Source organism: Macaca mulatta, chromosome 6 (assembly GCF_049350105.2).
Source record: "Macaca mulatta isolate MMU2019108-1 chromosome 6, T2T-MMU8v2.0, whole genome shotgun sequence".
Taxonomy (NCBI): Eukaryota; Metazoa; Chordata; class Mammalia; order Primates; family Cercopithecidae; genus Macaca; species Macaca mulatta.
In genome coordinates this window covers 169260258-169287126 of record NC_133411.1, presented here as the reverse complement: position 1 = coordinate 169287126, position 26869 = coordinate 169260258, and the positions used below count along the sequence as shown (strand labels likewise).

General features: G+C 38.0%; 2 protein-coding genes across 3 annotated transcripts; one reads left to right on the top strand and one right to left on the bottom strand.

Annotated features, from left to right (window-relative positions):
* Positions 1 to 949: 949 nt before the first annotated feature.
* Positions 950 to 7396, bottom strand: PTTG1 (PTTG1 regulator of sister chromatid separation, securin). 2 transcript variants are annotated; one of them, XM_015141275.3, is made up of 6 exons: positions 7360 to 7396; positions 6844 to 6945; positions 6349 to 6533; positions 4993 to 5086; positions 1795 to 1953; positions 950 to 1087 (listed from the first exon to the last, which is right to left on the bottom strand). In XM_015141275.3, exons 2-6 carry the CDS (start codon positions 6932 to 6934, stop codon positions 1008 to 1010), a joined length of 609 nt encoding a protein of 202 aa, XP_014996761.1. In that variant the 5' UTR covers positions 6935 to 6945; positions 7360 to 7396; the 3' UTR covers positions 950 to 1007.
* Positions 7397 to 10141: 2745 nt separating this feature from the next.
* SLU7 (SLU7 homolog, splicing factor) lies at positions 10142 to 26412 on the top strand. Its single transcript, NM_001266559.1, is given in 16 exon segments — positions 10142 to 10225; positions 14223 to 14408; positions 15065 to 15218; positions 15866 to 15946; positions 16193 to 16357; positions 17270 to 17338; positions 20505 to 20552; positions 20745 to 20876; positions 21135 to 21232; positions 21390 to 21457; positions 21591 to 21730; positions 22841 to 23002; positions 24344 to 24448; positions 24600 to 24671; positions 24931 to 25047; positions 26034 to 26412. Coding segments are annotated over 15 exon segments (1761 nt in total). The 5' UTR covers positions 10142 to 10225; positions 14223 to 14238; the 3' UTR covers positions 26214 to 26412.
* Positions 26413 to 26869: the final 457 nt, after the last annotated feature.

Genomic DNA, 26869 nt, shown 5'->3' with positions numbered 1-26869 from the left:
GTAGGCTAGGTCTGAGAAGAGACACAAAAAGCAAAAGGATCACTTCAGTTCTCACTAAGGCCATTTAAGGCAGGGTCTTGGGATAGAAAGCCTACATTCCACCCAAAAGGCGGCAGCAGCCATCCACCTCCAACCCCAGCAAGTGACAGAAATAGGGTCTACTATGGACACATCTCTTTTCAAGAACTCTCCAAAGCCAGATTGGTGAAACATTGGAATTTTAAATAGTGGAAATGATTAAGGTTTTTAAAATATCTACCCCCTCCCTCAAAAAAAAAAAAAAACCTATGAGCAACCATTTGCCATCTCTATTTTGATTCCAACCTCAGAACTGAGATCAAAATACCAGCTCTAGCGTTTTCTAGCTCTTCACATCTTTGACAAATCAATGAACTTCTGAGCTTCATTGTCTTATCTGGAAAATAGTGTCAAACATTAAACACAATAATGCTTCTCAAATACTCATGTCCAGCACAAGGTAAATAACTAAATATAGTTTCCTATAGGTGGAGTGTAGACCTTACTATCAGTAAATTATCTCCAGTGATCTTTAAGGAACCTAATTGAAGATCCCAAGGAGGCTGAATTCTCAGATTTACAGCCTTTCAATACTGAGTATTAAAGTCATTAGAAACTAAGGCAAACCAGCAATAAAGAATGCCTAGCAATAGATACTTAATGAGTTGGAAGGAGCTCTTCTAATTAAGAGATCTAATAACTGTCACTAGTTAATGGCCACAAAGTCAATAAAGTATACATTGAGGGGTACACTTTTCAGGAAAAACAGTGGTGGCTTCTAAAATAAGCTGTTAAACCAAAAGGATTTAAGTTTTTAGAAATCAGACAAATCTCTATTGTCACATTATAGACTCTTTGTTAAACACCTCGGCTAGCTTTCATATTGTTTTAAGTAAACTCCACGGAAAAGCAAACACAATACTTGGAAGAATCTGTTAAAGAATGCTTTATTAATACAAATACGCACAAACTCTGAAGCACTAAGAAATTTAAATATCTATGTCACAGCAAACAGGTGGCAATTCAACATCCAGGGTCGACAGAATGCTTGAAGGAGACTGCAACAGATCTAGAAAACAGGAATCTCTTATTAAATTTCTGCAAATCGTTGAGTCATTGTCCATATCAACATAGATATCAGCTGTCAAAAACTCATGTTTTTCCCTTTGTCTGATCAATCACCTCCATCCCCTCCTGACACACACTTTTTGGAATATGTCTGTGGCCCCAGAATTGACTTTCATTAGGAAGTAAGTCTTATAAGTATCTGAATCTCTTAGAGACCAAAGTAAGAGCTAACAGTCTCACTCATGTAACTTATTAGCACAAATTATCCCACATCAGAACAAACAGAAAACATAATGATGGCTTTGACTACCCGTTCAAACAAAGACCTCAAACCTTCTGCAGTAAGAAATTATTGTCAGTCTATGCCACAGCACAGGTGTTTGGATCTTATATTAGCTTTGGATATAACATGGAATCATCATTCCAAACAAGTTTATTATATATGCTTCAACTTACAGCCTAAGATGTGAGAATTAATCTTTTAATTAAGACTACCCAGTTTCCAGAATAACAATTTTACTGGGGCATTTGGGACCAAAAAGCAATACCAATTGAGAATAGTTTATTTTTCTGAAACTTTATCCTTGTCATTTGAAGGACAGAAATGACTCACAGGCTCACCTCCCGCACAACTTTGTTCCCACGGTAATGGAAGTGTTATGAAACAAATTGTTTGCAGCCCTTCTAGAAGGGCACTTGCTCACTTACTGGATTCCCATGGTGGAGAGGGCATCTTCACAGGTGAAGGGGGGCCCAGCTGAAACAGCTTTTCAAGCTCTCTCTCCTCGTCAAGGATCATGAGAGGCACTCCACTCAAGGGGAGGTGCGCAATCTGGTGCTCTTCAGGCAGGTCAAAACTCTCAAAGTCTGTTACAGAGAGAAAGTGTTTTTGTCAGAGCAGCAGTTCTCAGTGTGGGCTGTAGACTCCTTGTGGTCTGAGACACTTTCAGGGGGTCCATGAGGTCAAAACTATTTTCATGACAATATTCACACCTTTTCCCACTGGGTTGACATTTGTGATGATGGTACCAAGGCAATGGTGGATAAAGCTGCTGGTGCCTCAACACAAATCAAGGCAGTGACAGTAAACCATAGGAGCAGTCTCTATGTTCTGCATCTTTCTGCACTTGTAGTTTAAAAATGCCAGTTTCACTTAATGTCACTTCACCATATGCAGTAGAATGTATTAATTTTATTAGCTCTCCATCCTTGAGAAGATGTCTTTTTAATGTTCTATGTGATAAAATGAGAAGTATGCCATAAAGCACTTCCACTGCACACCAAAATACGATTATCTCAAAGCAAAAGGATTTGTGCAATTGTCTGAGTTGCAAGCTAAAACTAGAGAACTTTTTCCTGGAATACTGTTTTTACTTGAATTAACAACTGCAAGAAATCCCATGGTCACTCAGACCTGGATGCCTGTCACACTTTTTCTCAAAGGCATGAAAGAAGTCCATCACCTCAAGGAAAACTGACAGGCTTTGTTACCAACGGCAGAATATAAAATGTCAAAATTTTGTCAAAAACCAAAAAATGAATTTTTTTTTTTTTGAGACACAGTCTCACTCTTTCACCCAGGCTGCAGTGCAGTGGCACAATCTCTGTTCACTGCAACCTCTGCCTCCCGGGTTCAAGCAATTCTCCTGCCTCAGTCTCCCAAGTAGCTGGGATTACAGGCGCGCCCACCACGCCCGGATAATTTTTGTATTTTTAGTAGAGACGGGGTTTCACCATGTTGGCCAGGCTGGTCTTGAACTCCTGACCTCAGGGGATCTGCCAGCCTTGCCTCCCAAAGTGCTGGGATTACAGGCATGAGCCACTGTGTCTGGCCAAAAGAAGGAATTTTGGAACACTTAACTGCAGTCATTAGCTTGACAGGTGCCTTAGACTTTTCTGATGAGATCAGTTGTGATATTAATGTGCTTTTGATATTATATAATCTCAACATATGAGTATCTACATATCTCAGTGAATCAATATTTCTGAATGCTCAATGCAAGATAGATGCAAGAATAAAAGATACACTCCAAGTGCAAAACAGACCGATGGATTTTACTGTCAAGATACAAAATGCTCATTGATATGCTTTCAGATTCCACATTGCAATTATATATTCAGAAACAGCCACTTGTGGGTTTTAGTGTAGTGGCAAAGAAAACTATCCACGCTTATCTGAAAAGACTATTAAAAACATATCTGTGTGAGGTCAGGTTTTCTTCATATATTTTTCAAAAATAGAAACCATGCCATTCTTCTCAAAACTTTTCCAAAACAAATATTTTATGTTAAAAAAAATTTACATTAATGTAATGTGATTACTTAGTGAATATCTTAAGTTTTTCAGTTTTAATTTCTAAATCTTTGTCCTTAGGTATGAAAGTTCTCTAAAGCCTAAGTACTCAAGAATTAGTCTGCTCTTTTTCAAGCCTGGTAAAACCCAGAAGTCAAGAAAGAATTGAATGATATGTGACTATTTAGCTTAAAACTACTGAATTGTAAAGGAAATCATAAACAGACAAAAGACTCCAGAGGAAAGAAGTCTGCAATCTAAGGGGAGCTAATTTTATCTACAAAGAGCTCTTTAATCAAAGAAAAACACAAACAGGAAGTTAATAAAAGAAAAACTAAGTGGCCAATAATCAAATATGCTCACCACACAAATTTAAAACAATAAAATATTTCTTTTCTGATAAAGATTAGAGTTTTAAAACATTGATAGTGAACATGGAGGAAGCAGCCATCTTCATCCACTGTAGATGGATTTAACAATTTACACTATTTTGAAGGGCCACTTAGCAATATCTCTTTCCTCTAACACAGGATACTGTGGTCTTCATTCTTGATCAATATGCATAAATCTACCTCATTTTTCCCAATGGCTGAATGATAATTATTAGCACGATGCACCACATTTTATAATTTTAAAACTTAATCACACAAACCCTCGAACCCAGCAATCCTTCTCAGTTTCCCTCCTGATGTACTCACAAACTTGCAACGAGATCATTTCAAGAATACTAATCGTAGAAATGTTTCTAGTTTCTAAAAGCCAGAACAATCTGAATGCAAATTAGTAAAAGAATAACTACATGACCTCTTTGGCTAAATAAAAGGGTAAAAGATCCAGCTCAGAAATCTGTAAGGCCCTCCCTGATCTGCCCCCACACCTCACCTGTATCCTCCTTCACCGTGCCTGTATTTTTCCTAGAACCACTTCAGTCCCTTTTCCTACCTCAGGATCTTTGCACCACTTTGACCTACAATGCTCTTTTTTCCGGCTCACACTCACAGTGAGATGGCTTGTCCAGCATCTGACTTTCCCTTCAAATTGTGGGCTCCCATAGGCAGGGCCCATCTTGTTAAACAGTGTGTCCAGCACCTAGCGATGCCTGACACACAGTGGCTTCTCCTCAAATGGCTGAGTAAATTAAAGCTTGAAAAGCTGTTTCCAAAACAGAAAATACTTCAGATACATGTAGCAGGTTGAAGAAATTTGAAAAACACGTCTTCACTGTCTTATGTAGATTTTTCTAACCAAAGAAATAATCCTACCAAAGCACTCTCAGGCATTGACATAAAGCTCACTTTCTAAAAGGCTTGTGAGAAAGACTGTCCACAATGGGACTTATTCAATATTCATGAATACATCTTACCTCCTCTAGGTGATAAGCTTTTACAGACAGGAACAATGTCTTCTGTATCTTTGTTCCTATTCCCCTCCTGATCTAAGATGATACCTTGCAAATAATTCCATCAACAAGTACATTTGTCCAAAACGACCCAGATTCAGACAGTCTCATTATAGTTTTTGGTCATATATTATATTCATATCAAGTTACAGCTGAGCTGAATACTAAGAAACTAAAGGCCAAAAGCACTTTTTGCAATTACAAAAGATACTACCTAGAGGATTGAAGGGAAAGAATTTTTCTATTTCTGGATAGGCATCGTCTGAGGCAGGAACAGAACTTTTTGTTTTAACAGTCTTCTCAGTCATCTAGAACAGCCAAAGAAAATATGGGTTAGTGAGAGTGGATGTCTTATTAGCTGATTAGTTTTTAAATTTGTCAATTTCATGCTGCCTTCTAAGAAGCCATAATCCTTAGTTTTCATAATTACACCTAAATATACTTCAAATAATATGATTCAAATGTAATTCGAGTAGCATGACTCAAAAGTTAAAATCTGAAATGTAAGTACCAGCACCTGTCAGCGTAAGTTATCAAGAATGCAGAGTTAATTCAGAGCTAATCAACGCAATTATTCAACCTAACAGAGGAGAAAACGGGCATGAATCACCCAGGATAGTAGCTAATCATCAAAGCCATTTTTGGCTTATAGGAGTGTGATTTTTCTGCAAGTGTTACCTAATTATGTACTTGGTTAATATTAAAAACAAGTTTGTGTTCCTCAAATACACTGAGTAAGAGGCAGCAAGACACTGTCAAGGACTTTAGAAAAACGCCATGGGCAATCTCCTAGTCTGGAGTTGACGGGTCTACTACAGTCTACTACAGAAGGGTGCTACAATGGAAGCCGGCATATTCCTGATTTATCTCACCTCACATAAGCATGCCTAGAACTCCCTATGGGGTTCCCACACTTCGGTTCTGTGTCTCATTGTTTTTGCCATATCTTTGCAATTCCTGTATTTAATATTTTTAAGTTAATTCACTTTTTTAAAAAGACATCCTTGTCCTAAGTTGCACTACATGTAATTCACCAGTTGTTTCCTAATGCAAATTAAACAAAACAGTTATTCAAATAAAGTGTTAATCCTCATGCTAACGTCATCTTTCACAGCAAAGTGCTCTCAGTCTGGGATACACAGACCTGTAGCTTGTGACCCACACTCACACAAACATCAACATGCTAGCAAATTGTCACCTAACAAGCTGCTGCTTGCCCTGGAAGGCTAGGCGGAGAATGGCAACACCTGTGCTATTATAGCAGCAACAGAACCTCTTAAGGCACCCTCTCGCTCAGTACGTATCTGTAAGTAGATACCACCAACCAGTTTTAAGACACTAGTTAAGGACAGGTGAGGGACAAATATGCATTAGCTGCATCTGAGATTTCCAATCTCAAGGCACCAAGAGGTCCACAAGGACAATCTGAGTTTCCTCCACTACTCTGCTTGCTAACCTCTATCTCCCTTCTACTCAGAGGGAAGAAAGCTGGGTAGGATGATGCCAATCGTCATTTTAAGAGTCAAAAGCGCTTAAGTGTTTAAACAGTGTCTTTATAGCCAACACTTACCTTTTTGGCAGAAAAGTTTGGCTGTTTTTGTTTGAGGGGTCCCTTGGTCTTTACAGACTTTTCTGTAGCTCTGTTGACGGTTCCCAAAGCCTTTCTTGTAGCTTTAGGTAAGGCTGGTGGAGCATCGAACGTTTTGCCAAAACGTGGTGTTGAAACTTGAGATCTCCCATCTAAGGCTTTGATTGCTGAAGAAAAAGTCTTACTATAAGAATATTCCAGCAGCAAAATACCTGTACAACTTGAATACTGTGTATGTAAACTTGACCTAACTCTCACCCCCAAACCCACCCCCCATTATTGGTAGTGGTATGGCTACGATAGGCCTAATAGCTGAGATTCAGTACTCCCATAAATCATCTCATTAAGATACTGAAAATGAAAAAGGACCAATAACAGACTTGACTCCATTTGCCCAAAAAGTACACTAAATGTCTCGTCCAGCTCCAGGCCACGTACACAATAGCAGTGTATCCGACTGCAGCCTTGTGTACTTACAAGGTCCAGACCCCAACTTCAGCCCATCCTTAGCAGCCACACGGGTGCCTGGTTCTCCATTTTCCTTATCAACATAGATTAGAGTAGCCATTCTGGATTATTCTAAAAATGAGAAATACATATTAGATACTGGGGAAGGTGGGAGAAGCAAAGGTATAGCAACATACCAAAGTTTTTATCCTAGGGATGTCCACACAAAAACAAGAGCTAAACAGCGGGACAGTCACGGGCGTGAGCCAACAAGTACTTAATCCAGCTCTCAAATCTTCCAGCCTGAGTCAGAGGCTCTAAGGTCCCAAGGAGCAGGCGGTTTGGGGCTGGCACTCTTCAGAGAATTGCCGTGGGTCCAGTTCGCAGTCCGAGACCGCGCTCAAACAGGCTCGGAGCCATCTACGCCCCAGGCAGTCCCCCAACCCCAGCCCCAGCCCCAGCTTCAGCCCCAGCCCAGCCCCAGCCCGCCTCCTTCCCCACCCGACCACGCTCACCTAACCAGCCGCAACCCTCCAGTTCACTCACGCAGCTTCCAACAGCTACATTCGTCTAAGGCGGCGGTGAACGGACGCGGCGCACTCCCGGTTTAAACCACAACTCGCGGCCCAATTGGCTCTTCCGCTCAAGAGGCGGGGTCGGGGGCGTGGTCACCAAGCCGAACCAATGGAAGGGACCTAAGCAGCCAGGACTCCGCCCCAAAAGCTCTTTCTTGCAAACTTTGTGGCACGTTTTCTGGGGAAAAAAATCTAGGGTCGTGTAATATTTTAAAAAAAAATTGAGAGGCTTTTTTTTTGCTCTCCATATTATTAAGCTGCATGGACTGTGGTACTGACTCAATAACAATGTTTTATTGCTTTAAGATATATTTATTTAAATGGCACCGTAGAAAGGATGGAAAATAAATAGAAATATTGTAGAAATGGTCGAAACAACCAACGTTGGGTCTAAAGAATACTAGGAGAGAAAAATTTAAAATTAAGAAGAAATTTAAGTACAGATAGATCAAACAGCAGCGTTTGAGTCATTCTCTTATGCTTATGATTAAGAACGAACTAATCATTCCCTAATCTGAGGATTATCCTCAATACTTCAGGCTAAGATGCTGTTTCTGTTATACCATCACGAATCTGTTTTAGGAACAAAATTATGATTCTAATGAATACATAATTTAGTCTTCCCTTAAAATCCTATCATTTAATACTGATTTATTTTAAACCTCTAAGATCTCAATAATACACTAACCAAAGCTGTCTGGAAGAGCTTGGCCAGGGAGCAAGAGAACATCAGAGAGATAATAAAGATATAAAAAAGGAATTCCAGTTTCCCAGATATGAAAAGAAATTTTGCTTGAAAAAGTTGACGACCTTTTCCTGTTTCTATAGTAAAATGGAATACACTGAACAACCACAAGATAAAGGTATACATTCAAAAGATAGGGCTGACCTGTGTCATTCAAACTCGGCTTCCCACAGGTCACCATATATACATTTTATACCTGCAGATCAGCTGAGAGAGAGGAGTTGATTCCATATTACTCTTTCACAAAAGGCTTAACACTATACCTGACATAGACATGGTTCTCAATATATGCCAGTTCATCATCTCTTCTTCCCTGGCATTTCAGGACCAATATTGATTGAATGATTCATTCATTCACAAATATTTATTGAATACCTATTAAATGGTGGACTTTATACTAGGTATCAAGAAGAAAAGAGCCTAACTTAAGGTGAAGAAAAGAGGAAAGACATAAAAATATGCATACCTTTATTGTCCCTTCACTGCTCTCTTTCCTTTATTCCCACCCCTTATTTCCTCCTGTATCTCCTAAATTTTACATCATCATATTATATTATCAGCACTCAAAGTGTTAATTTTTGAGACTAAATCTTTACAACACCTATAGCTTCGAAGTGGGGATTCTCTATCTACAGAAGTTTTGGGGTGCAAGGTTTATCTCCTTAGGATGTCTTCTTTGTTTCACCAACAGAAAGCATTGTTTCTCCCAAGGCCATGCATCAGCTGTAAACCATAACCACCCTCTCTTTGAATAACCACTGTTTTCTTACTAATGATGCCCTCAGACCAGCTTTGCTATTACTATTACTGAAAATACTCAATTGCTAAACCACCCTCACTCATAACAGCACTTAGTCCCTAATCAGTTTCTCCTAATCCTGCTTTACAAACAGCAACCCATCCAGAACCAATCCCGGCTTTCCTAGACCTTCCTCAGAATCCTCCAGAGGGACCTCAAGTCTTAGAAAAGATTCAACTCTCTTGTCCTGGGCTTTCTGATTCTTCTTCGAGATGTGCTCTCCTGGTGGTTTTGGCTAATTAGACCTTAACACTCCTAAGCAAATTTCAGGAATGTTTTTAAGTGGAAAAAAACAAAGCCTGAGTGATTTATAGACTCTACTCACTTTCACGCCAGTCTCTGTTTCTTCATCTACTGCCCTGTAAAAGCAGAATTAATATTTATGCTCCTAAACTCCAGGTATTGCAAATTGTTAATACGAAAAAAATAGATTCTATTATGTTGGGCTATTTTATTGAGGCAGGAATGGTAGCTATTTTAACTTTTACATTCAAAAACGATACACGTTATGGGGGGGGAGGGGGAGAACAACCAGAATAGAAAGCACAAAGAAAAAAAAATCACAAGAAATTCTACTACGAAAATTAGTTTATTTTCCAGTATTTTATTTCACATGTATACTTTTAAAGAAGGGATGGGATAGCATAGATACTAATGTTTCTCCAAAATGGAAATCGTCGTGTTTTTTCCTAATGATAACGTGCCTTATGTTCTTACAGCACCCGGTATTCCTTTCATAGCAACTTTTACAACTGCTAAATTACCTGAATAGTTGTTTCGGTGTCTTTCGCACTCTGATGTAAATTTGAGGGAAGACACTGTGTTCACCAGATCCCCAGCATGTTACACAGCCTGGCTACTAGTTACTGCCAAGTTTAACTGCCTTTTTTTTTTTTTTTAAGCTGATACATCACCAAATTCTGCATTCATTTCACAGCCCCCTGGTGAGGCTTAAGCTCTTGTCTGTTTTGGTTTTTTTTTTTTTAACTTCCTAAAATTCTCCGATTCTAAAAGAAAGTTCCTAAATAGAAGCTAAAAGAACCCGCCCAACTTGAATCTCTCCACAAGCCGGGTAAATAGCGCGATAAGCACAGCTAGAGTTCTCGCGATTCCCACGGCGCAAGAGGACCAAAGGCCTCCACTCCTCCCGCGTCCCACCAGGAAATTAGTGCGCATGTGCCGATCGTCCGGAAGTTACCGCAGTGGCCGCCGGAATGAGGCGAAAAGCCGGAAGTAAACATTACGAGATTGGCTTGTCTCGGATGGACTTGAGACCAGCTGCGGCGGGACTGGGTAAGAAAATATTTTTAGAACTTTCGGGCGAAGGGGAATTGGGGAACCTGAGAAAATGGGTCGAAGGCTCCTAATTATTGGATATGTCCTCACGGGGGTAATGAGCCCTCAGTTGTTGAGGAGGGAGCGAGGACGGCGGACCGAAAAGGAAGCCACTGTCCTGAGCCCCATTGATGGCACTCGTGCCCAGCCAGACCAGGCCTGCGTCTTCAGGGAAACAGTCGGGATAACTATGAGAGTGTCACCTTTGTGGCGGTGGCCTTGAAGACCCTGAGCGATCCCCGGACTGCGAGCGGGGAAAGCTGCTTCCAGTACCCAATTTGATAGACTGTATTTCCTCGCCAGAAAAATTTACTTAAGCTTCAGTTTTTCCTGTTAAGTCGAGATGATCTGACTTCAGTGGGGTATCATGCGGATATAAGTGAAAACATCTATATAAGTAAATCTCTAAACACTGTCTTACGGTAAGCCCTCAGTAAGTGAGAGCTATTACTGTTTTTAGTTGAAGAAAATAGGCCCCTTCACAGCGACGGAAACGAGTGAGTACAACTTGGTGACTATATTACTTCATTCAGTTTTAGTTTTTAATATTTCAGGCCCAGAAGCCAATGTTCTATGGACAGAGTATAACATACTGTTTTTAGAGAACTGACTCTGGAGTCAGACTTGTGTTTGAAGTCCTTGTTTCTTACTACAATATGCTCTTGGCTGAGGATCTTACCTCTCAGAACCTGTTTCTTCCCTGTAAAATGGGGTTCATCAGACCTATCTACTGGGCTTATTGTGAAGATTAGATGAGGTGATGCACGGTAGGCTCAAGAAATGGTAGCTGTTTTAATGAAGATTATTAAATTTACCTTTGTTCTGCTTCTCTTCGCAGTATATTCAGGCCATCAGTTTATATGTTACACAAATATATGGGGAGATTTTCTATAGGTCAGACACAGGAGAAGAGAACACCTTTGAGAAGCATCGTAGACCCCCAGGCATTGAGCACTTTCCACTGGGAAGGGGTTTGTGTAAAGGCCAAGTGTCTACAGGGAGCACGATGTGTTAGAGGAACCACAAGAAGATCTATGTAGTTAGTAGAGAAGGATGCGGGGATAGTTGTAATGGTGAGGCTGGAAGGTAAGCAGATGCCAGACCATGGTGGACCATGTAGGTGTGTTAAAAAGATGTCAGTTTTTAGAGTACAAATGATAAAATCCTTTGGAGCGTCACTTTTTTTTTAGAGGTAGTCTAGCTCTGTCACCCAGGCTGGAGTGCAGTGATGTGACACCAGCTCACTGCAACCTCCACCTCCTAGGTTCAGATGATTCTCCTGTCTCAGCCTCCCTAGTAGCTAGGATTACAGGTGCACACCACCACGCCCGGCTGATTTTTGTATTTTTAGTAGAGACGAGGTTTCGCCAGGTTGGCCAGGCTGGTCTCAAACTCCTTACCTCAGGTGATCCGCCCGCCTCAGCCTCCCAAAGCGCTGGGATTACAGGTGTGAACCATCGCGCCCAGCTGTCACTATTCGTTATGCTAGTTATTAGCGACTTGTGGTTATTGAGACTGGAAATGTGACTAGTTTAAATAAGTATAAAACCCATATCAACTTTTAAAGACAGAGTTGTTTTTTCTAATTCAAATTTGCAATTATAATATGTTGGATACAACACAAATCTTGTAAAAGTAATTTTACCTGTTTATTTTTACTTTTTTAATGTGACTACCGGAAAACATAAAATTACATATGGGACTAGCATTGTATTTCTCTTAGATGGTGCTGTATTGAATTTTTGGATGGTACTGCATTGGAGGATTTTTAAGCTTGGGCAGTAGGACATTGTATTAGTCCGCTTTCACATTGCCAATGAAGACATACCCCAGACCGGGCAATTTGCAAAAGAAAGAAGGTTGTCAGACTTACAGTTCCACGTGGCTGGGGAGGCCTCACAATGATGGTGAAAGGCACCTCTCACATGGCGGCGACAATAGAGAATGAGAGCCAAGCAAGACGGGTTTCCCTTTATCAAACCATGAGATCTCGTGAAACTTATTCACTACCAGAACATTATGGGAGAAACTGCCGCCTTGATTCAGTTATCTCTCACCGGGTCCCTCCCACAACACTTGGGAATTACAGGAGTACAATTAAGATGAGATTTGGCTGGGGACACAGAGCCAAACCATGTCAGACATGATATGATCAGATTTGTGTTTTGAAAAATTAACACTGCAATGTGGAGAATTGATTGGAGGGAATCAGAAGAGATCAGTAAATAGGAAAAAGTAATAACTTACACTAGGGTAGTAGCAGTAAGAATGGAAAGAAGTAGATGCATTTGAATGATATTCAAAAGGTGAAAATAACGGGTCTTAGTGATGACATAGATGTAGGGATAAGCTGAAGCACTTAACGTAAAGGGACGGATGGTGTTGTCTTTCACCAGGCGTGGTGGCTCACGCCTGTTATCCCAGCACTTTGGAAGGACAAGGCGGGTGGATCACGAGGTCAGGAGATCGAGACTATCCTGGCTAACAGGGTGAAACCCCCTCTCTACTAAAAAAAAAAAAAAAAATACAAAAAATTAGCTGGGCGTGGTGGTGGGCGTGCCTGTAATCCCAGCTACTTGGGAGGCTGAGGCAGGAGAATCGCTTAAACCCGGGAAGCGAAGGTTGCAGTGAGCCAAGATCACGCCACTGCACTCCAGCCTCAGCAACAGAGCGAGACTCCATCTCAAAAAAAAAAAAAAGATAGGGAACAGTAGAACAGTAGGAGATTAGATTTCAGAGGGAAGATCATGAGATTGCATTAAGACATATTGAGTTTAAATGCCTCTGACCTCTAAGTGGAGATGTCAAGTAAGCAATTGGATATATGTATCTGAAGCTCAGATGAAAAGTCTTGAGTAGAAAAATAAATTGTTTCTTTATTATTTTTTATTTTATAGAAAAATAAGTTGGAGAGCCAGCAGTGTTGTATTGTGACCATTGAAACCTTGGAAGTAAATGAGCTTATCCATTAGTGAGAGTTTAGACTGGTTTAAAAGGTGCTGGCTGAGCCTTGAGGAATCCAACATTAAATAACTGGGCAAAATTCGATGACAAGAGAGGTATAAGAAAAACCAAGAGAGCCGGGCACGGTGACTCACGCCTGTAATCCCAGCACTTTGGGAGGCCAAGGTGGGCAGATTGCCTGAGGTCAGGAGTTTGAGAGCAGCCTGGCCAATGTAGTAAAATTTTGTCACTACAAAAAATACAAAAAATATTAGCCAGGCATGGTGGCAGGCACCCGTAATCGAGCTACGCAGGAGCCTGAGGCAGGAGAATCACTTGAACCTGGGAGGCAGAGGTTGCAGTGAGCTGAGATGGCGCCACTGCACTCCAGCCTGGGTGACAGAGCGAGACACCGTCTCCAAAAAAAAAAAGAAAAACCAAAAGAAAAACCAAGAGAATGTAGTGTCAGGGAAGTTAATAAATAAGATATAAAAAGGGAATGAACAGAGCTGAAAAATGTTCATTGGATTTAGCACAATGATCCTTGATGGCTTAATGTAACTCTTTAGAATGGTAGGGAGTGGAGGGCTAAGTTAGAGTAAGTGAGGATGAAAGTAGAAGGTGAGGAAGTGGAGGCAGTGATTATAGATAACTCTTGAGATGTTCATTCTTAAAGGGGTACAGAGATAGGACCCTCTTTCATTAAGAGTTACTGTGTTAGAAAAGTTTGAGACACATACACAAAAAGAGGGATTCAGGATATATATGAGAAAAAGAGTCCTGTGAAATTTTAAATACACATGTGTGTCTCTCTCCATTTGTGAATTGGAGTTGAGGGAGAAACTGTGCTAACAGTATGTAGAGACCTTGAGGAGGGGAAAGAGACCCTTCCTTACACATACTATGGGGGGAAAACATATGAAACAGTATATATTATTAGGATGTCTTTTTGGTAGTTTGAGTGAACTAATGAAGGCCTACTTTTTACTGTAAATTTGACTTCTTTTCTTAGAGGAGGCCAGATAACCATGTCAGCCACAGTTGTAGATGCAGTTAATGCTGCACCCCTATCGGGGTCCAAAGAAATGAGTTTGGAGGAACCAAAGAAGATGACCAGAGAGGACTGGAGAAAGAAGAAGGAGCTAGAAGAACAACGAAAATTGGGCAATGCTCCTGCAGAAGTTGATGAAGAAGGAAAGTAAGTACTTAATTGTTGTATGATCCATTCATTCAAAATTCAAATTCATGTCTACTTAGTTTGTTAATTTTTCATCCTTTTATTTGAGAGGAACCCATCTTCATTATTTATGTCTTTTTTTATTATTTGTTTTATCAAACTCATATGCATATGGTTTAATAATGAAATTATGTTGAAGGGCTTATAATGGATAGCAACAGTGCTTTTTCACCCTTCCCACTCCAGCCTGCTCTACAGGAGTGACTGCTGTTAAATCTTTCTATTTTGAGTTTTTCTGGTTGTTACCTTCACATCTCTAGATAATAATGCCTACACAATTATTTTAATTAATTGATTATAGGCATTATTTGAACCAAAATTTCTTGTGATAGAAGATTTAGATTACTAACACACATCTCTATTTTCCTTCCTCTCTTCTCTCCCTTCAGTTATATCACTATTCTTAGTTTCTTAGTTGGAAATATTTTCATTCTAAAATAAATTACTTCTTTATTTTTAATTTTTCTTTATTATAGTATAGCAATAGCAACCATATTCTCTTCCCCCTACCACTGCAATATTTCTATTCTTAGATTTTGTGTAAGCTACCTTTGCAATTGTAATACTGATTATTTTCCAACTTTATTCTTAAAATTTTTTTTTAACTTTTATTACAGAGACATCAACCCCCATATTCCTCAGTATATTTCTTCAGTGCCATGGTATATCGATCCTTCAAAAAGACCTACTTTAAAACACCAGAGACCACAACCAGAGAAACAAAAGCAGTTCAGCTCATCTGGAGAATGGTACAAGAGGGGTGTAAAAGAGGTATGTAGACAACCTGTGTACCTCTTCATGGATATGGAGAGTTTAAGAACTTAACATAAGAACTTTCAATGCAGGCCGGGCGCGGTGGCTCAAGCCTGTAATCCCAGCACTTTGGGAGGCCGAGGCAGGCGGATCACAAGGTCAGGAGATCGAGACCACAGTGAAACCCCGTCTCTACTAAAAATACAAAAAATTAGCCGGGCGCGGTGGCGGGCACCTGTAGTCCCAGCTACTCAGGAGGCTGAGGCAGGAGAATGGTGGGAACCCGGGAGGCGGAGCTTGCAGTGAGCCGAGATCGCGCCACTGCACTCCAGCCTGGGCAACAGCGTGAGACTCCGTCTCAAAAAAAAAAAAAAAAAAAAAAAAAAAGAACTTTCAATGCAATACTATTTAAAGCAAAAACAGATAATAAAACCCTTTATCTGGTATTGGAATTCACAGTGCATTACTATTTTACCTTTGTATTTCTTATATAAATTTTATACTCCTGAAGTCCTTAAACTTTCACATTTGTAAATGTGTGGAGACTAACTCGTTTTCCTTTTAACAAAGAAATCATTTCACTAGACAAAATCATAATGAGAGCCAAAGTTATTTCTAACTTATGTAGTTAAGACATTTTCTTTGTTTTTTTTTTATATTTATAGAATTCCATAATTACTAAGTACCGCAAAGGAGCATGTGAAAATTGTGGGGCCATGACACACAAAAAGAAAGACTGCTTTGAGGTAAGTTCACCTTTGAGAATTTTGAAAACCATTGTCAGTCTTTTCGTTGTCAGAGAGCTTGCTTCTCTTTTTCTGAAATCACCTAGATTTAGGTACAAGTTAAATAAAAATTAGTTTGAGTGGAATTGCTGTAAGACTAACTGATAATTGAATAGATCGTAAAGTGCCCACCCTGTAAAAGTTGTATGAAGTCTTCCTTTGGGTCATAAGCGCTTAGGAAAAGATTAAATCTTACTCTGTTTTTAGAGACCTAGGCGAGTTGGAGCCAAATTTACAGGTACTAATATAGCTCCAGATGAACATGTCCAGCCTCAACTGATGTTTGACTATGATGGGAAGAGGGATCGATGGAATGGCTACAATCCAGAAGAACACATGAAAATTGTTGAAGAGTATGCCAAAGTTGATCTGGTGAGCAAAATTCCCTGCTTTCCTGGGGTTTTTTAAGAATCGTCCTTTTGCTGTATCTCTAGCAGCTCTACTTTTCAAATCTTGAAGCACTTTAAAAATGGTAGCATTTTTATAATAGTATTAGTACTACTGTATAGGCTACCTTTATAATTGTAATATTGAATAGAGGAAATAATGTGCTAGCCATATTTGCCAGCAGTTTCTTCTTGATTCTTATATTGTCCTTTACTCCCTGTCTTAGGTAGCAAAAGATACTGGAAGCACGAGAACAGATTTGTGTCCAAAGTTTTGGTTTTGTGAAGTTAGAAATGTATGGCCCCAAGCTATAGCTTGCCCACGAACCTATTTTATGGTGCCTCACATAGCATTTGGGAGTAGTAGAAAGGGAATGCATAATTTGTTTCAGAAAATTTTATTTTATTTTAACCCAACTTCAGTTTTTACTGTTATGATTTGACCTCTTCACCTTTATTCCTTTGAAGTCATAGTCGTACTGCCTTTTTTTTTTATTAGAGGTATCATTTTAAAATTGTAAGATTTCATATAAAAATCTGGATTTCATCTTTTCTTGAACATTGTAATATACGGTAACCCCACACCTGCCTGGTAAGAGTCAGTCATCTGGAGTTATGTGGCAACTGCTTGTTTTTGTCAGGGCTTGCTCCCTGCAATTTACTACTGATGCCGTTTGTCTCAGTTTACATTAGTGCCTGGTTCAAACATTGTGTAACTCCTGCTCTATAGAGTAATAAGTCTAGGGCTACAAGGAATCCCAAAGAGATAGGTTTGTTCAGTGACCTTTTCTGAAATGAATTAAAGTTATTCATTTTAAATATATAAAAATGTAGGTGGTGACTTGTAAGTAAAATTTAAATGTTCCTTTTTCTTTCTTTTTTTTTTTTTCTTTTAAAGGCAAAACGAACATTGAAAGCCCAGAAACTCCAAGAGGAATTAGCCTCAGGAAAATTAGTGGAACAGGCTGTAAGTAATGAAAATGATCAAACAAAAGGTTTCATTTCTTTTAAACAAAGAAATGAAAATTGAAACAAGAATTCATTTTATAGCTCTTCAGTTAGAGAGGAAGACAGAAATGCTATTGGGGGGAAAATAAAACTGATACTTTGTATACAGTTTATAGTAATATAAATTGATGCAGTTAATTTGGGAACAATACTGCCACTATTTATATTTAGACACACAGGCAGACATACACTTACTTTTTCAAGTTAAATTATTAGATCTATCCATCCTAAAGAATTTTCTAGAGTTCAGACAAATCATTATGCATAAAGATGGTACAGCATTTTTTACAATAGTAAAGAAATTGGAATAGCTTAAATGTCCAGGAATAGGGAGTTGGTTAAGTGCATCTGCATGGTATAATAGCTGCTTAGTTCTTAAAATGGCATTTCTCAAGACTTCGTTAACAACACTGGTTAACACTTGTATTTGAATGATACATGAAAAGGTAGTAAGTATAATATTATCACACTGAAAGAAAGACCAGAACACTAGTTTTTATTTAATGTAGAATTTATGAATTTTTCTTTCTATCCTTTTTCTTTAGTATTTTCTGCATTTTCCACAATGAATACGTATTAGTTACATAACTGGGCAAAACATTTTTTGTATGAATGAAAGGTCTGTTGCAGCCAGTTTTTTTTTCTTTTTTTAAAATCCTCGTCAACTTAATAGAGTAAATATATTATGCATATTAGAGTTGTCAAGTTTCTTTTTGACAAATCTAGGCACAAATAAATAGTAAACATTTATAGTTTTTTAGTTTAAATTTCTAAAAGGGACTCTAAACCATGTATAAGTAACAAAGCAAACAGAACTTGAAATAATTACTAAGTGAGCAGTTACTAAGGTAACCTATCAGGCAAGTTAACAGCATTAAGTTACCAGATAAGTGTTTAAAATCCATTTCTGGCCAGGTGTGATGGCTCACACCTGTAATTCCAGCACTTTAGGAGGCCGAGGCGGGTGGATCGGAGTTTGGGACTAGCCTGGCTAACATAGTGAAACCCCATCTCTACTACAAATAAAAAAATTAGCTGGGTGTGGTGTCGAGCACCTGTAATCCCAGCTACTCGGGAGAATCGCTTGAACCCGGGAGGCAGAAGTTGCAGTGAGCCAAGATCACGCCACTGCACTCTAGCTTGGACCACAGAGCAAGACTCCATCTCAATCAATCAATCAATCAATCAATCAATAAAATGGAAACAAAAGCTGTCTCTGTTCCATGAGAGATACATGCTCTTAGAAAAGTGAATTTGCCTCTCTGAGCTGCAGTTTAGTATGTCTGAAATAGAAATGACAACCCCCAGGAAGTTTATATACCTATCACATAGTAAACACTGGGTAATTAGTAGCTATTGTTGTTGTGATTATTTTTATGTATTACTAACTTTGGGAAAAGAAAAAGGGCCTGTTTCTTTTGTTCTAATATATTCTCTGTTGTTTGTTGTAAACATGGTGTAATTTATTTCCCCAGTAAGGATACTTAATGTATGTACGGGGCTAATGATTTTTGCCCACTTGGATGCTTGGATATTAAGATGAACCACATATAGTAGATTTAGATACTTAGCTGTCACTGTAGAAATATATGTAAATATCCTTTTTTGAACTAGCAAATAGTGGGAACTCAAAAAAATTATTTTTTACGAAATATTTATATTTCTGATTTTGAAAGTAACACTTAATATTAAGTGAAAAAAATTAGAACATTATATTAAAAAGAAAATATCCCCTGTGTTAACTATGAACATTTTGAAGTAGGCCTTTCCAGGTCTCTCTTGTCCACGTATACCTGTTTATGTGTGCTCGAATACAAAATGTTTCTTACATGAATCCATCTTTATATATTCATTTATTACCTTCTTTTTTAATTTAACAACATAGAGTACAGCGAGAACGTGTTTTCTGTCTATATTTATAGACCTATGGCATCATTTATTTTTGTATAAATTCACATGGCTCAAAAATTAAAACAGTTTAAGAAGATGCACAGTGAAGTCTCCCCACCCCGGTTTCTGTCCGCCCTAACACTAAACTTCCCCTCGCCCCAACTCTTTTGTGGATGTAGGTGGCTCTTTTCAGAGTTTCTTGAATAAATACAAATACAAATATATACTCTTACCCCACCTTTCTCTCCCCTCCCTTTTTTAAATCAAAAACGTTAGGAAATGATACGTACTTTTCTGCCCCTTGGATAGAATCACTTTTAATGGCCGTTCAGTGTTCCATGGAATGCAGTAAATTATATAACCAGTGATCTATTATTAATTTGACTTTTTCCCAATGTTTTGAAAAACCATTGCACATATACAATACTGCACATCACATTCTTATATATCTTTATGTAATTGACATGATACTAGGATAACCTTCTAGAAGTGTGTTTCAGTGAGTTTGTATTTCTAAAATTTTTATGATCTATCACTTAGCCATCATTCAGAAAAGCTACGCAGATTTATGCTTACATCTATAGACTGTATATACCTACATGTGTTTCTGTATCTCCTCACTAATGCTATAATGTATTCGTTTTTTCATTTTAAGTATTTTTAATCTTTGAAGCCTTTATGAATGGACATGATGAAATACTGACCATGTTACTATAGGCATTCTGTGGCGTTAGAAAGTATTCTGACCAATTGCTAGTGAAGAAAAGTATATCCTTGTGACAAGGAGTTTGGCCTCTCCTTAAATTACAATATCGTGTCACTTGTAGATTTTTTTCATTGCCCAAACTTTACTTTGGCTGTGAAGACATGAACCTTAGTAACATTTTCTTTTTGGACTTACTGGGAAACTAGTAACATTTAATGAAAACAGTATGTCTGAAGACTAACACATTTAGAAATTAATATTTATTGGGTACTTTGGTCATCTTAATCTTCCTATTACCATTCAGTAGTTATAATCTTAATTAAAATTCTCTTGAAATTTGCTGGCTTTATAGACAGTCTAATAAAATTCACAATGGCACACTTGTATTCAGAATTTGCGTGCTCATTACAACTGAGAAATGTGAGAGTTTGTTCAGTTAGAATTAAGTTGTATTATCTTAGCTATTTTAAGTGTTAATTGGATTAAGTGGAATGAAATTATGAATTATTTTTCTTCTTTTGTGATACAGAATTCTCCAAAGCACCAGTGGGGAGAAGAGGAACCAAATTCTCAGACGGTAATACATATTTGCTGCCTCTGAGTGTATGTGAAATTTTTAAATTTCTGATGGCTAATAATAACACTAATAGTAGTTTTTAAAGAACACAAGTAAATAAGGGTTTGGTTAAAGGGAAAAGAAAAAAAAAAACAAGAATTACATGCTGCTTTCTTTTCTTCTTTCTTTTTTTCCTTCCCCTCCCCCTTTTAGGAAAAAGATCATAATAGTGAAGATGAGGATGAAGATAAATATGCAGATGATATTGACATGCCTGGACAGAATTTTGACTCCAAGAGACGAATTACTGTCCGGAATCTCAGGATTCGAGAAGATATTGCAAAAGTAGGTCTTACCAACTTAACATACATATTTGAAAAGTATTTGTCTTTCCAGCCTAAATTTTATCAACTCTGGGTAGCATATGGATAATAGAGTCATTCTAAGGTAAGGTTTCATTCTGTTTTTTCTCTTCACCTGTACCCCAGAATTGTATACACACATTTATTTAATTGATCATATTCAACTCCTCCAACTAGTCTGCTGAAATCTTTTTGCTGTGAGTAAACATTGATTTATTCTTTAAATATTTTTTTCTTCTAGTATTTGAGGAATTTAGATCCAAATTCTGCCTACTATGATCCAAAAACTAGAGCAATGAGAGAGAATCCTTATGCCAATGCAGGAAAGAATCCAGATGAGTAAGTATCAAGTTAAATGTACAGATTTCAAGATGAGAGAAAGTTTATTGTTTTCTGACCTGACCATAGATGGTGTTCATTTTAATTCAGATTCAGTTTTATGAATTAATTTTCCTTAAATCAATCTCTGAAACATTTTCTTTATTTGTATCTGCAGAGTGAGTTATGCTGGAGATAATTTCGTTAGGTACACAGGAGATACCATTTCAATGGCTCAGACACAGTGTAAGTGTTTCCTGTATGTCAAGGCATTTTATATCAGCTCATAAGAAGTTTGGGATTTTTTTTTTAAGCTTGTTTTCAAGAAGCATACAATAATGTTGCTGCCAACTCATTAAGATGTTTTGAATTACTCCAGTGTTTGCGTGGGAAGCCTATGACAAGGGATCTGAAGTACATCTGCAGGCAGATCCTACAAAGCTAGAGCTGTTGTATAAGTCCTTCAAAGTCAAAAAAGAAGATTTCAAAGAACAGCAGAAAGAAAGCATCCTGGAAAAGGTAATTTTGACCAAAATGCTAAAGAAGAACTTCTGTTAAAGAAAACTTACTAGTTAATAAGCTTTAGTTTTACATTTGGAAAATAATGCAAAGAGAGCCCCTCTTAATCCATGAAGAATAGTCCTTTTCTTCCTTTGTCTTAGTCAGATGCTGTACAATTTTGTATGAGCTTTTACAGCAAAACAAACTACCTCATATCTTAGTAGCTTAAAATAAACATTTATTATTGCTCACAGTTGGGCGAGTCTCCTGGTCTGGGCTGCTTAGCTGAGGTTAGGTGATGAGCTAAGATGGCCTCACTCTTGTGTTTAGCAGTTAACAGGCTAATTGCCCTAAGGGGACCTCTTCTGGGGCAGCTCATCTCCACCCCATGTGGTCTCATCCTCTAGTAGGGTAGCGCAGCTTTTTAAAATGGCATTCTCAGAGTTCTAGAGAGTGGCAGCAAAAAGTGTGTTGTGGTACATAAGTGCCTTTGCTTGCATCACATTTGCCAGCTTCCCATTGGTGAAACCTAGTAATATGGCCAAGCCCATATTCAAGGGATAGAGAAAGACTTCATCTCTTGATGGGAAGAAAAGCAAAGCCCTGTGGGGAAAGGGCATGCATACAAGGATAAGAGGAATTTATGGCCATCTTGTAACTTACTATACTCAACAGATGAATAGCAACTGAGACATCTTCTATTTGCCTCAGAAAAAAAAATGGTGGCTTTTTTTTCCTACTGTGCTTTCTATAACAAAACCCAGTAAAGAATGTTCCCTTTCTTTCTGATTAGAAATAAATGTTTTCCTACATCATGTTCATATTAATATATTATAATCCCATTTTTATATAAATTAAACAAAAAAGTCTTTCATTTGTATATAAAATTCAGAATAAATGTTAGGGAAGGCATGGAACCACTATACCCCAGGTGTTAACACTGGCTTAGTGGACCGTTTCAGGGTTCTAACCAGGTCCCTTCAGATCTTTCTTTTTACCATTTTTTTGGTTAACATCAGAGAAAAGAGAAATAATAAATAGAATAAGAATAAAAAAAAATGTTTTCCTGGAAATTTAAATGCAAATCAGGTTGTAAAATGTATTGAATAATGTCCAATGTCCTTTTAGTATGGTGGCCAAGAACATTTGGATGCCCCTCCAGCTGAATTGCTTTTAGCACAGACTGAAGACTATGTGGAGTATTCAAGACATGGGACGGTCATCAAAGGACAGGAGCGGGCTGTTGCCTGCTCTAAGTATGAGGAGGATGTGAAGATCCACAATCACACAGTATGTGCTAAACTGAAACAATTTTGTGTCCTTGTTAGTTTTGCTCTGTATTGCATTTTTCCACTACAACTTTATTAGCTAACCATTTCTATGCTCTATGCTTTAAAAAAAAAAAAAAAAAAATTAACTCTGTTTCAGGGAATTTTTTCAAAAATAGAAAAATTTTGAAGGAATACTATGTTCATCTATATACCCATCATCTAAATTCTGAAATTTTTAACATATTGCCTTATATGCTTTGTCTAGTTGTATGTGTGCATATGCACATGGTTTTACATAGATATGTAAAATACACATATATACACACATATAGTTTATGTATACATTTTTTTGACTGAAACATTTGGAAATTATATATATCATGACATATCATGTGATACATGACTGTATCACATATCTCCATAAAATGAAGACTTTCTTCTATATAACCACATTGACATTATTGCACTTTAGAAAATTAGCATTAATTCTATATTACCTAATATCTAGTCATTAATCACATTTTCCAAAATATACAGAAAAATGCCTTTAACACCTATTTTTTGTTTTAGTCAGAATTCATTTCAAATTTATTTTGATCATTATTTGGTTATTATGTCTCTTTTCTAGAATGTATCTCTGCATTTTCATGATGATGACCCCTTAACAGATTAGGCCAGTTAGTTTGTAAATTGTCTCATATTCTGTATTGACTGGATCCTAGTAGCATTATATAGCTTGTTTCTCTATCCCTGTATGTTTTATAAATAGGAATTCAGGTCTAACAGCTTGATTGGATATAAGTTAAATATTTTGACAAGAATATTTAATAAGTAATGTAGTATATTCGCATTGCATCATAAACATCATAAAGCATGTATTGTCCTTTGCTGTTCTCTTGAAGTAACCAAACTACAATTGTCTCTCTTAGTTGAGGGTCAAAAACCTAATTCCCTATAGTAGCCGGGCCAGTGATCATACATGAGTGAAGTGAGCCAGGCAAATTGTACAAACTGGAGAATATAAGCCCTATATAACGGGGCATCCACTCTTCAGCAACAGCCGATTATTGCCAAGTGGTTATATAGGCCCAGAATTTGCCACTCCTTCATTTTTCGAGAGAAGTCAGGTACACTAAATTTTTTTATAGGCTTTTGGGAATAGAATTTAAGAGCTTTGTAACTACAGTGCCTGCCTCTCACACTTCAGGTCAGACTACCTTGTCCCTGTTAGCCAGCCTTGAATCCCCATAATTTTTCTCCTAAATTACCTTTAAAGGGCTGTATTATTTTATACTCCTATCAACAGTATATAGAAGTTTCTAATTTCAGCTTCCTTTTTAAGTAATTTCTCTCTCTGCAGCATATCTGGGGATCGTACTGGAAAGAAGGCCGATGGGGATACAAATGCTGTCACTCTTTTTTCAAGTATTCCTATTGTACTGGAGAAGCTGGGAAGGAGATTGTTGTAAGTAATTGTCTTTGGTTCTTAAAGGTATAAAACAACCGAAGCTTGTAAGTCAAACTAAAACATACTGTCTCGTGTTTCAAATTTTAACTTTTTCTTAGATGATTAGTAACTATGACCCTCAACTCAAATTACATGTATTTTTGCACAGAACTCGGAGGAATGTATTATAAATGATATAACTGGGGATGAATCTGTGAAAAAACCTCAAACTCTCATGGAGGTAAGTTGATAATCATTTGTCCTGAATTTTTAAGTCCTGGAGGGAGGGCTTTAAAACCTGCACCTGAGTTTTTTGTTTTGTTTTGTTTCTTTTGAGACAATCTCATTCTGTTGGCCAGGCTCAAGTGCAGTGCACGATCTGGGTCCACTGCAACCTCCGCCTCCTGGGTTCAAGTGATACTCGTGCCACAGCCTCCCAAGTAGCACACCTGAGCTTTGTTTTCATATTAATAACACTGCATTTCAATCCTCCCTTTCAGCTGCATCAAGAAAAACTGAAAGAGGAAAAGAAGAAGAAGAAAAAGAAAAAGAAGAAGCATCGAAAGAGCAGTTCAGATAGTGATGATGAAGAAAAGAAGCATGAAAAATTGAAAAAGGTAATTTGTGAAGTCTAAATAGTAAAAGTGATAAGTAACAGTATTCTTTGTTTTTGGGGTTGTTTTTATTTTTTTGAGATAGGGTCTTGCTCTGTTGCCCAGGCTGGAGTGCAATGGTGCGATCTCATCTCACTGCAACCTCTGTCTCATAGGCTCAAGCAATTCTCCTGCCTCAGTGTCCCAAGTAGCTGGGATTACAGGCACATGCCACCATGCCCAGCTAATTTCTGTATTGTTTTATAGAGCCAGGATTTCACCATGTTGCCCAGTCTCAACTTCTGAGTCTCAAACTTCTGAGCTCAGGTGAACCGCCCACCTCATCCTCCCAAAGTGCTGGGATTGCAGACTTGAGCCACCGCTCCTGGCCAGTATTATTTGTAAAGGCCTTTATTTGTAATGGCCTATGATCTAGTCCTGTCTCCAAATGCATTTTTTAAATGATGAAACAAGCCTAGAGTCTGAGTGATTTGCTCAAGTTATATTAATGGAGGTATTGTGGGGTGTAGGTACTGCCTTCTTCTTGGAGTATTTAGTAATCATGACTAATGGACAGAAGAAATGTGCATTATAAAGCATTTTAGAGTTACTGCCATGATGACCAGAAAGAATTGCCTTCTAGCTCTATAATGTGTAAGTTTCAGCAAGTCCTTGAGAAAAGTCAGAATTGTAGTCTTTACCAGAAGCATCATTTGCGAGCTTGTATCAGTAAAGTGAACCTCATTTAATTTTTGTTATTAAATAAAATTTCTCCAACATTGATGTAAAATGTTTATAGAATGTTTTGTGCTCTATAAAAATATCATATAAGCCAAATAGTGATTAGTTGTAGCTTGACAGTAGAAGGGCTGACTCCAAAGCTCTTTCAGGCAATCTGCGTTTCTGATAGGGCAGTTCATATTCAGTGGGGTCTGTTGGTACTCTGCCACTTTTGAAGAAAAGAGATCTGATGTAGAGCTGTGATACGCATTTTATTCCTCTCTCTATAGGCACTGAATGCAGAGGAGGCACGCCTTCTTCATGTCAAGGAGACCATGCAGATTGATGAGAGGAAGCGGCCTTACAATAGCATATATGAAACTCGGGAACCTACTGAAGAGGAAATGGAGGCATATAGAATGAAACGTCAGAGGCCAGATGACCCCATGGCCTCTTTCCTTGGACAGTAGTAACTAGTCAGATGACCATCCAAGATAGATGCAGCTGATACATTCTTTTCAGCTTCTTATTGATGATTGTAGATAAAAAATCCTTGTTTATTCTTCTTGCTGCCTGACTTTAATAAATATTTCAGGTGCCTCACAGTAAGTTCACTCCTTTCCATACTGAAGAAGCAAAAAAGAAAAAGAAGAGGCACGTGAAGTATGCTTTTGGGAACAGAATTTAAAATTGGATTAAGATTTTATTTCCAGTTTTATGTGAGTCATGTGTAAAGAAGCCTTGGCTCTCTACCTATTAAGAATGTCTCTCTCTACATTTATTAAGCTTCAAACTTTATTGCTTCAATTTTTGTGGCCCTATATTTAGTCTTAGCATACCTTGGTTTTGAGAAAAAAACAGGACTTTTTTTTTTTTTTTTTTTAAGGACTTTGTTTTTTTAAAATAATTACTAGCAACTCTATGACTACATTTATTTTTATGTTTTGTTTTCTTTAAGAGACAGGATCTTGCTATGTTGCGCAGGCTAGTGAGCAGTGGTTTTTCACAGACGCAGTCATAACGCCCTGCAGTCTTGGGCTCAAGCGATTCTCTCTCCTTGGCCTCTGGAGTAGACTAAATGTGTTAGTCTTTGAATGGAAAACAACTATTTTCTCATCATTGGGTC

What these genes read in the sequence shown, in the direction of transcription:
- PTTG1 (XM_015141275.3), bottom strand. Translation starts at nt 6,934, where the DNA reads ATGGCTACTCTAATCTATGTTGATAAGGAAAATGGAGAACCAGGCACC. An exon ending in CAAACTTTTCTGCCAAAAAG is followed by an intron (nt 5,087 to 6,348) that starts GTAAGTGTTGGC and finishes TGGCTGTTCTAG; the next exon opens with ATGACTGAGAAGACTGTTAA. An exon ending in CTCTCCACCATGGGAATCCA is followed by an intron (nt 1,088 to 1,794) that starts GTAAGTGAGCAA and finishes CCTGTTTTCTAG; the next exon opens with ATCTGTTGCAGTCTCCTTCA.